Below are 9,903 nucleotides of genomic sequence, written 5' to 3' on the forward strand. Positions count from 1 at the left end.
GTAGTATTGGTAGTATTGGTAGTAGTATTAGTATATTTGTGCTTGTTGTGTTTATTTTAAGTTTAATTCCTGTAAGTTGACAAAATAAGTTTTTGTAAAAATCAGATTTTTCCAGTTTGGGCCTGTTTCCTTGTTCATCCACTTCGACTAATAGTTTGTATCTACTAACTTGGACTCTAACAGAACCTCTATAGAGCAACAGAACCTCTGCAGAGCAACAGAACCTCTGTAGGTTGAGTTTTTACAGTGCAGAGGCCTGAGAGCGGCTGAGAAGGAAAACAGATGGAGATTGAATTCTAGACGAGGGAAGACGAAGGGAATCTGTTCTGTGAGCGTCTGGGCCGAGCGGGAGCCTCTCATACAGTCTCAGCGGGGGCTTGGCCCGGCTCTGGCCTCGTCTGGTCGGCCCAGCGGGGCGCCTTCCTGCCCAGGGGAGGGGCACCTGCAGCAGAACCAGCGCCGGCTGGAAAGATGCTCTGCGGTTCCAGGAAACTGACATGTGCAGGATTTATGAAGGCTCAGGTAGAGCGGGGCCGTGGGGTCCTGGTGCTGCTCCTGCAGAGGAAGACGAGCTCAGGACGAAGAGCTGAAGGTTCTGACTGGAGCCCACCACCAACACAAACAGCACCGGCTTTATGGGCCGGCCGGCCGCCAACTCACACAGAAGTTTCCGTGCGTGCGGTTGGCTGTATTTGAAGTTTATCAAACAGTCAGTCATCCCTGCAGCCCCGAGGCCCGACTTCATCATCTGATACACGGAGGGAGGAGACACCAGAACCCCGGGTCTGTTCTGGGTCCGTTTCATCTCCGTCTCCTGTCATTGTGGTATGAAAGTCAGCGAGTCTCGGACGGTTCCAGTCGGCTCTTTGTCTGCTGGATGGATATTGCATTAAGCTCACAACAGCAGCGCCTCCCGTGGAGCCGCTGCACAGGACTCTGGGTAATCAGAGCAGAGGGAGCTGCTGCTGCTGCTGGCGGCAGGTAACTGGAAACACATGGCGGCCCGAGGACGGCGGCCCGAGGACGGCGGCCCGAGGACGGCTGCACAGAGCAGCGCTGGCGGGGTCCTCAGGCTGCTGGGGGCGACCAGGAGGCGACCAGGAGCTGGTCCTCCGCTGAGTTTACTGCAACCAAATACGAACATCTAATCATGAAGTCATCAAACACTTCGTCAGCTGAGGAGCAAAACCAAGTCACTGAACACTGAGTCAGAACCAGCAGCTCCTGGACGGGCTTCATTAGAGAACAGAAGTACTGCATTTATCCCAGACCTGGAAGTGAAAGCAGAGCATCACGTGGTGCTGATGTCACCTGAAGCTTGTCTTTTATTGAGTCTTGATTTTGTTCTCTGGCGTCAGACTTTAACTCAACATCCAACCGAAGACCTTTTTAAAACGCATCCGTATTTCTAGAATATATATTTAGAGTGAAATTATTTTTATTGTTTGTCAATAATTGACCAAAAAAGACTCTTTAATGTCAAAGTGTTGAACGTGGTGAGTCAGAGCATCTGCCAGACATTTATTTTTAATTATCTTATGTTTAATTAACTGACACGACTGATGTTCGTCGTGCTTCTGCAGGATTTCAGTGGACAAAGAAACTAAAAAATGCAAACTGCTGTTTGATATGTTGAGTGTGTCGTTAATCTAAAGCGATGCTCGATGTGTGTTTCTGTGTTCTAGTTTTCTCTTCATGTAATCTGAATTATGTGACTTGTTTTGTCTCAGGAGTCAAACTTTAGAACAGCAGCAGCTCCAGATTCTGTTTCAGGTTTTTGTAGAAATCCAGTTCCTGACTTTTATCTCTGCTGTTAGACTGAACAGTAAAAAGCTTCCTTCATGTCAGAGTGACGACAGACTGAATTAATTCTTAACTGTTCATCCAGAACCGTGACTGGATGAAAGCAGAACAGTTGTTCAGCTGGTTTGTGAATCAGAGCACGAACTTTTCCTTCTTTTCTTGTTTTCCATTCATTTAGTCTGAGTTTCTCACAAACCAAACTTATTCTGATTGTTTTTTTTATTAAGAGGTGAAAACTGTGAAAAGCTGAAACTGAATTTCAAAATAAAATATTCGACCTGCAGCAGCTTTTAGTGACTCACTGGTTTGGTTTGTCAGAGCCGGTACCGATCCGCTGAGAAGGAGGAGACCGATGATCAGAATCTGGAACTGATTAGAGGTAAAAATAATCAATAACGTAATAATAATGTTTTATGACAATAATCTACAAACGAGATTCTTGAACGTGGAGGTGAAACAGACTCAGTGATTTATAGTTTGAATAAATTAGCGTCACTTTGAGGAAATCTGTTTCACTTTGACGTGAACGAGTCGTTTCTCTACGTTATCGTCAAAAAGCCAAATTAAACCAAGATTCAACGCTGAAGCGCAATAAAAGGAGGAAGAAGCCAGAAAATGTTCCTGAAAGCTGCAATCACACAATGCAGGCAGTTTTTATTTAGAATGACTCCTAATAATTATAAAAATAATATAAAAATAATTATTGAATTTCCCTTCTGGATAAATAAAGTATTCTTCATTCATTTAATTTCATAGTTGGTGACTGATTTAATTATTGACGAGGAATCGATGAATCGTTACAGGAAACTGAACAACTTTAGAATTTTGTGCCTTTTTTTTTCTTAAATATTTGTTTTTACTAATAATTGATTCTCCTTTAATGTGAAACCATAAAAACACACATTTCAATGAGCTTAGATCAGCTGACAAATATCTGATTTTACTGGTATTTGCTGCTTTTTAAAACATTTTTCTAACATTTCACGTTAAACTATTTGTCTTCTGGACCTCTTGCTGCCAGATTTTCTTTTTTTTCACAGTGCAGACATCAGAGGAGACCACAGACACAGATTAAGTCTCTTAAACCTCAAAGTGAATCCACAAACTGCTGACTTTCTGTTTCTGACTGAGCAGAGTCGCTTCTCCTTCAGCTCGTGTCTGTTCTCCGTCGAACAACAATATTTGCTCGTGTGCTCGTCAGCAGCAGGTCTGAAGCCGGACAGGCGGCCTCTGAGCCGGACTGAGCCGGAGAGGCGGCCTCTGAGCCGGACTGAGCCGGACTGAGCCGGAGAGGCGGCCTCTGAGCCGGACTGAGCCAGAGAGGCGGCCTCTGAAGCCAGACTGAGCCAGACAGGCGGCATCTGAGCCGGACTGAGCCGGACAGGCGGCACCGACACCTTCCCCACGCCGGCAAAGACACACAAACACCAGCAGCTTTCACCACTTTTGACTTTCCTCCGTTCCTCCACATCTGTCGTCAGCGTGAGAGACGAGAGGATTTGGAAAAAGAGAACCTGAGTGTGATTTAAAAGGACCTGAGCTGTTTAAAGAAAACCCAGATCCAGAGCAGAGTGACGGAGCGTTGTGTTTCTGTGGAAGCATCTGAGCAAAAAACCAAAGGATCAGTGTTTACATTAGAAGACCAGTTCAACCAGAATGCTGTTCAATGTGTTCATTAATGTAAAGACCGGAAACAATCAGGTCACATGTTGTGTTTAAACGTGAGCTGCTTCCTGTTATTGTTGTTGTTCTGTTGTGAACGTTTGTCGTGTTGTTGTCGATGCTTTTTGTAATTTCAGTTTGTTTCTGTGGCTAAAGGAGGCATCAGATGATTCTTCTTTCAGGAGCGTCTGTGTCGTGTTTGAATGAAATAAAAACCAAACGTAGACGTCGTCTCACTTCTCTTTATTGTGCATCACACAACCCTACAAACAGCAGGAGGCCACGTTGAGCTGCACCACTCGTCACCAGCAGCACGTTTTCAGATGCTAAAGAGCAGCAGCGCTCCTGTCAGAGTGTCAGAGTTCAGAGGACCAAGACAAAAAGCCGGCGGGTCAACAAACAGACGGGAGTCCTGCGAGGTCTCCTCCAGACCAGACCGAAAACAAACACGTTCTCTGAGAGTTCTGTGGAAGCGAGCAGCAGAGCATCAGGCTGAGCGGCAGAAGGTCCTCAGATGTTCTGGTCGCTCCACGAAGCAGTTGTTCTCTGGTCACATGACTGGTCTGCCTCATATAGAGATCATCATATAACATCCTGTACTCCAGTCCACAGACAGAATAACTTCAACATTTTAAAACCAAATCAGCGTCACTTAAACTCGGTTTTATCGTCAATGTTTGGATTAAAGCTGAACCGTTCATAGGTTTTAAATCACAGTTTAAAACAATCACAGCTCTGGAGGAGATGCTGCTGCTGCATGATGATAAACCATTTTATTAACTCTACAATAATGAACAATAACTTACAAAAAGACTCTTTCAGGTCAAAGTGAACCTGATTTCTGGTGTTTAAAAGACTGAATAAGCACTTCATTTAAATGTTATGTTTCCATTTATTTAACAGAACTTTGTAGAATTTTCTTTTCACTTTGACATGAAAGAATCTTTCTGTAAATTATGATCAACACAATAAAATTAAATCATGATTCAATGTCAGGAAGCAACAGAACAGGAAAACTCTGTTTTATGAGGTCTGTCATCGATGCCAGTTAGTAGTTAATTAAAACATTTTAAATCCAAATCAGCATTGTGTGTGTGTGTGTGTGGTGTGTCTGTGTGTTGTGTGTGTGTGTGTCTCTGGGCAATAAGAAGCTTCTGATTCTGATATTTCATTTATTTATTTGCATAATTTTCTTTTCACTTTGACATGAAAGAATCTTTTTTTCTAAATTATGATCAACACAGTAGAATTAAGGATTCAATGAGCAACAACAGAAGGAAACTCCGTCTGATGTGTTGTTATCAGAGCTGCTATCAATAATTTAAACCTTTTAAATCCAGATTATCGTCACGTAGACTCTGTTTGTGTGAAATGCTGGATCACCAGAGCTACCGTTCCAGCTCAGGACGAACCAGACGCTGCTGCTGAATGACTCGTTTACTGATTGTGAGCAGAAAGTTTGAGACTTTCAGGCTGTTTCTGCTGCACACTGATGCATGTGTCCAACACGGTTCAGCCACATAAATCCGTTTATTCACCGGAGACAGCTGGTCGACTTCCCTCAGAGCTCAAACCGTCTCCTGGTTCTGCAGCTCTTCTCATTAAACTCTGAACTGAAGCTTCAGTTTCAAACTTTTCGCAGCGTCTGTCAGAAAAATCAAACCTGTCCAAACCTCTGAGCTCTAGTCTGGGCCGAGCTGCATCACCAGGTTCTTCACCCAGATGCTCTCTGTGCTGGTGGATCTCTAACGGTTCATCTCCTCACTGAGAGTTTGTCCTTAATTAAGAAGCGTCGGTACAAAGTGCTGTCATCTCTACTTCTGTCTCTTCAGACTGAGTCAGAGCTCTTTGGTGCCGGTTCTGGAGCTCATAAAGCTTTCATATAAATGGTCCAACAGCCCGTCAGAACCGACTACTGCAGCGGGCTGCTCTTCCTGCTCAGCTGGTTGGCTGACGTCAGCGCCGGCCGGTTGCGTTTCCGTTTTCCGGTCAGCAGTGTGTAGAAGAACGGGTTCACGCAGGAGTTCCCGTAAGTCAGCCCGGTGAGGATCCGGTTCACCGTCACCTGTGTGCCCACCGGTACCGTCTGCAGCATGTCGGGCTGGTACAGGGGCAGCAGCTGCCAGATCCAGAAGGGCAGGAAGCAGGCCCAGAAGGCCAGAACGATGCCCAGGATGAGCAGCAGGACTTTGGGTTTGGGAGCTCGGGGAGGACAGGCGGTGCTGCCGCTGGTGGCCCAGGCCGGCCGGGTCTGCGACACCCAGTACAGCCGGCCCAGGGTGGCGTACAGAGCCCCGATGGCCAGGCCGGGCCCGAGGATGCTGGTGCAGAACAGGACGCTCAGGTAGGCCTTGGAGCTCTGCTCGTCCCAGGCCGGGACGCACAGCTGGCCCTCCTGGTCCTCGCCGTCCTCCAGGTGCAGCGTGATCATCATGGGCAGGCTGAGCGCCACCGCCAGCCCCCAGGCCAGCCCCACCCGCAGCAGCCCTGACGAGCTGGACGACGACGTGTGCAGCGGGTGGGCCACGGCCCGGTACCGGTCCAAGCTCATGGCGGTCAGGGTGAAGATGGAGGCGTGCATGGTGAGCAGGTCCAGGCTCAGCAGCAGGCGGCAGCCCAGCTCCCCGAAGGCCCAGCCGGACGCCAGGCTGTCGTAGACGATGAAGGGAGCCGTGAACAGGTAGAGCAGGTCGGCCAGGGCCAGGCTCAGCACCTGGAGGTGGAGGGAGGAGGAGGAGGAGGAGGAGGAGGAGGTGGGGGAGGAGGATGGGGAGGCGGAGCCGGCGAGGCAGGACGGGACGGGGAGTCGGGTCAGGCAGCAGGTCGGGAACGCTCCCCGTCTCCTCCTGCCGCGCCGGCGCCTCAGGAGGAGGCCCAGAGTGTAGAGGTTCCCCAAGATGCCCAGCAGGGAGAGCAGGGACAGGAGGGAGCAGAACAGAGCCGTGGAGGCCAGGCTGGGGGACGGAGACATGGAGGGGGAGGAGGAGGAGGGAGCCGAGGAGTTAGGGATGAGGGGGGAGGTGAAGGGAGAGGGGGGAGGCAGAGAAGCAGACAGCTCCATGACGGGAAGATCTAAAGGTGTTAGGAGGAGGGTGTGGAAACGTCAGAGCTTCACAGGCCGAGTCACAGATAGAGGATAGATGATAGATAAGTGATAGATAGATTATAGACAAGTGATAGATAGATAGATAGATAGATAGATTCAACAAAACAAAGAAAACAATCCATTAGTTTTCTATATCTATCTCCTGGTTTCAGGAGGTTGTATTTGTTCCGTTAAGAACAACGTCTCCTTTCTTCAGGTATTCTGGGTTTTTCAGCCAAATGAAGTCACATAAACATGAGCAGCAGGACGGTTTGTGCTCCAGCAGCTACCTGCTCCAGTCGCACCGCCTGTCTGCTTTTATGGTTTCTCAGGGAGCCTGTTCTGGTTTTAGGGAAATAATTAGATTTTCAGAGCAGGAGGGCTCCAATTGAGGATCATAAATCTCAGAGTCGAACCTCCCGTTTCTTCTGAAGGTCACCAGTTGGGCCACAATCAGGTTAAAGAGGTGGTCTGAGCACATCTACATTCTCAAGGTTGAGTTTTTTTGGTTTGTGTTGTGCGTCTTTACGCAGCGCTGGTTTGGACGTGGACCGGATAACTGGCCTTATGTTGTTTAATTTCTTGTCATTTTAATTCTAGAGCATAAAGCTTTTTTTTTTTTCGGTTGTTGGGGCAGCTCGGGGCTGGAGGAGTGCGATCTGCCGCCACTTCAAAGCAGACGCGGGGAGCCGGCAGGACACATGGTGACCCAGGCGGCACCGGGGTTAAGAGCTGCTGTTGAACTCTGGAGGAGCAGCCCGAACCCCCGCGGTGCTGCGCGCCTCCAAACGTTACCGGCTCGCTCTAAATAAAGTCCCGGCTGGGCCTTGACCGTCAGGAAAATTCCGTTATCGTCGATCCTCCGAGTCCAAAGCCTCAATGCGTAAAATGTTAAAATAGCCAGCGATGTTTATCAGCTACCAACGATTAATATTTAATTTAAGGAGTTTAAAACATTTAGCAACGGTGTCCATAAATATCAGAGAAAACACTAGACTGTGGGAGAAGCCTTTTCTTTTGTAACTCGCTTTCAAGGCCGAAAAGAAAGTTGCGTAAAAAGGCCTCCGGTGCGTCAAAAACACGATTATAAATCATATAATAAATATAACAGGTTTATAAAACACACCGCAGCATATTTCTATATCTATAAATCGTTTTTTTTTTGTTTGTTTTTTTTTATCAGCACAGATTTAATTTCCTTTAACTTACTTTACATCAGTTTCATCCCAGACGCAGGAAAAAAAACAATCCTCGGATCTGTTCGGTGGAAAAACTCGGTTCCCATTGTGAAATCTCCGAATGTCTCCAGAGGTTCTTATTTACCTCCAGCAGCAGGAGGTTCTTATGTGGAGGTCCTGATCTGTGCTGTTCAGCCCTCAGCTCGGTCTGGGATGAGTCTGAGCCACCAGAGGAACGTGTCCGGGTGGAGAAGAGGTGGGATGGGACTGTGGGCGAGCGGACCGTCCTGCATACTGAATATTAAGCGGTACCGAGTCCAGAGAGCCCGACAGTGACTTCAGGCTGATATTTACATTCATCAGAAGCAGCAGATTTACAGCAGAGAGCCTCCTAATCACAGAGTCCGTTCCTCAGCATTCTGCGGTCACTTTGGAGAGTTTTGTGTCTGAGCTGCAGCTGGAGCCGCTGTGAGGCTTTAAACTCAGATTAAGTTAATATTGTTGAATTCTTGTGTTTTATTGGCACGTTTAGGGGATTTTACTGTGAGCTCGGTGGCGGTTTCATGACTCTCTGATGGTTTCGGTGCCTCTGAGCCACGCGGCCGTAAATCACAGCACGAACCCGCTGCACAGAACCTCCAGAATCTGACCATAAATGGAACCAGAACATCAGGATCTGGCAAATAATCAGATGCAGCTTTCTGGTCCGCAGGTAGGGCTGCTGCAGGAGGCTCTGAAAGCAGCACAGTTCTGATGTTTTATGGTTCTAAAGAAAGAAAACAGGTTTGTTCAGTCAGAGTTCTGGTGGAAGAAGCAGAACATGGAGAGAAGAAGTTGGACTGGCGCTTTGTTCTGGAGCTTTCAGAACAAAATGATGCTTTTATTGTCCAAAAACACTCAAATCAAACACATGAATGATGACTGAGCTTCATTTAAAGAGTCCCAGATGATCAGAGGTTCATCTTTATATCTGTTTAAACCGGAAGTCAGATAGAGGCGCAGCATCCACCGGAAACCATCCAGTCAGAACAACAATAAGACATAAAACAAATAATCACAGTTCAGACTGAACGGTGGGTTTTACTGTCACACGTTGTTAATAAACACTATTTACTAAAATACAGATTTTCTGTGTTTATTTATTTAAAAAGGGATGAAAACCTGATATTTCAACACTTGGTAAATGTTTCTGTCCCAGAGCAGCAAACATCTAAAATCATATGTTTGCTTATTAAAATACAATAAAAAATAGTTTAACTTTACGCTCAGACATTGTAAAGAAAAAAAGATTATTATTAAAAATACAGATTTCTTACGTGAACAGTTTTACAGTTTTCTTTTTAATGTTTGACATTTAAATAATGACTTTTTTCTATAATTTTATTGGACATATTCTGTAATTAACAGATAAAATCATTAGATTAAAATAATTTTTCAATCCTGAATATTTAAAAAAATCCATTCAGGGCAAATATCTGTGAAATACCAACATATTTACTCATTTAAATGTAGCACAACTGTCTGATGATGTGTTTAAATATGTAAAAGAATAATTTACTTTTAGTAAAAACACATTTTTCTGTGGACATTATTAGAACTTCTTATTATTATTGATTAATACTTTTCTCTGTGACTTTACCTTCTGTTATCTGTAGTTGAACAAAACAGGGAGAATCTGTAAACTAACAGCAAATCGTTCAGAACAACTAGAAACCCAGTTAAACCGGGTCTGTGTTTCTACAGTGTTCTGGACTCTCAGAACTCTCCGTCCAACAGAAACACGTCCATCAAACGTCTCCTCAGATTGAGTTTGACGTCCACAGATCTCGTTTTCTGCTTCGTACCTGAAAGTCTGAACCTGAGGCTGAGTTTTGACTGTCTGCGGTGAGAACCCGTCCGTCGCTGACGCACCGCTCCATCTGATGTTCTCCAGCCGACCCAAAGTCAACAGCAGCTCGCGTTCAAACGCCTCCACACGACTTATCGAGGACATTAATGAGCCGCCTGCTGGGCTGGATCAACACCAGAGGTCGGCCGTTCAGGACAGACGCCTCTTTGAGGAGCCACCGGGTTGTTCTTGGCTCGTCCAGGCCTCAGCTGCTCTCCACCAGCCTCCAGAGGCCTCCGGAGGCCGAGACGTGATTTAGCTGCGACCGGGCCGAGCAGCACCATGTG

At 46.4% G+C, this 9,903-nt stretch overlaps 1 protein-coding gene across 1 annotated transcript; it reads right to left on the bottom strand.

Annotated features, from left to right (window-relative positions):
- Positions 1-5,377: 5,377 nt before the first annotated feature.
- Positions 5,378-6,526, bottom strand: uts2r3 (urotensin-2 receptor 3). Its single transcript, XM_008292240.1, has one exon. The coding sequence runs from the start codon at positions 6,524-6,526 to the stop codon at positions 5,378-5,380; it is 1,149 nt and encodes a 382-aa protein (XP_008290462.1).
- Positions 6,527-9,903: the final 3,377 nt, after the last annotated feature.

Source organism: Stegastes partitus, unplaced genomic scaffold, assembly GCF_000690725.1.
Source record: "Stegastes partitus isolate 25-593 unplaced genomic scaffold, Stegastes_partitus-1.0.2 Scaffold797, whole genome shotgun sequence".
Classification (NCBI taxonomy): Eukaryota; Metazoa; Chordata; class Actinopteri; family Pomacentridae; genus Stegastes; species Stegastes partitus.

Bases quoted from the DNA above. Each gene is read 5' to 3' on its own strand.
- uts2r3 (XM_008292240.1), bottom strand. From the start codon at position 6,526: ATGGAGCTGTCTGCTTCTCTGCCTCCCCCCTCTCCCTTCACCTCCCCC.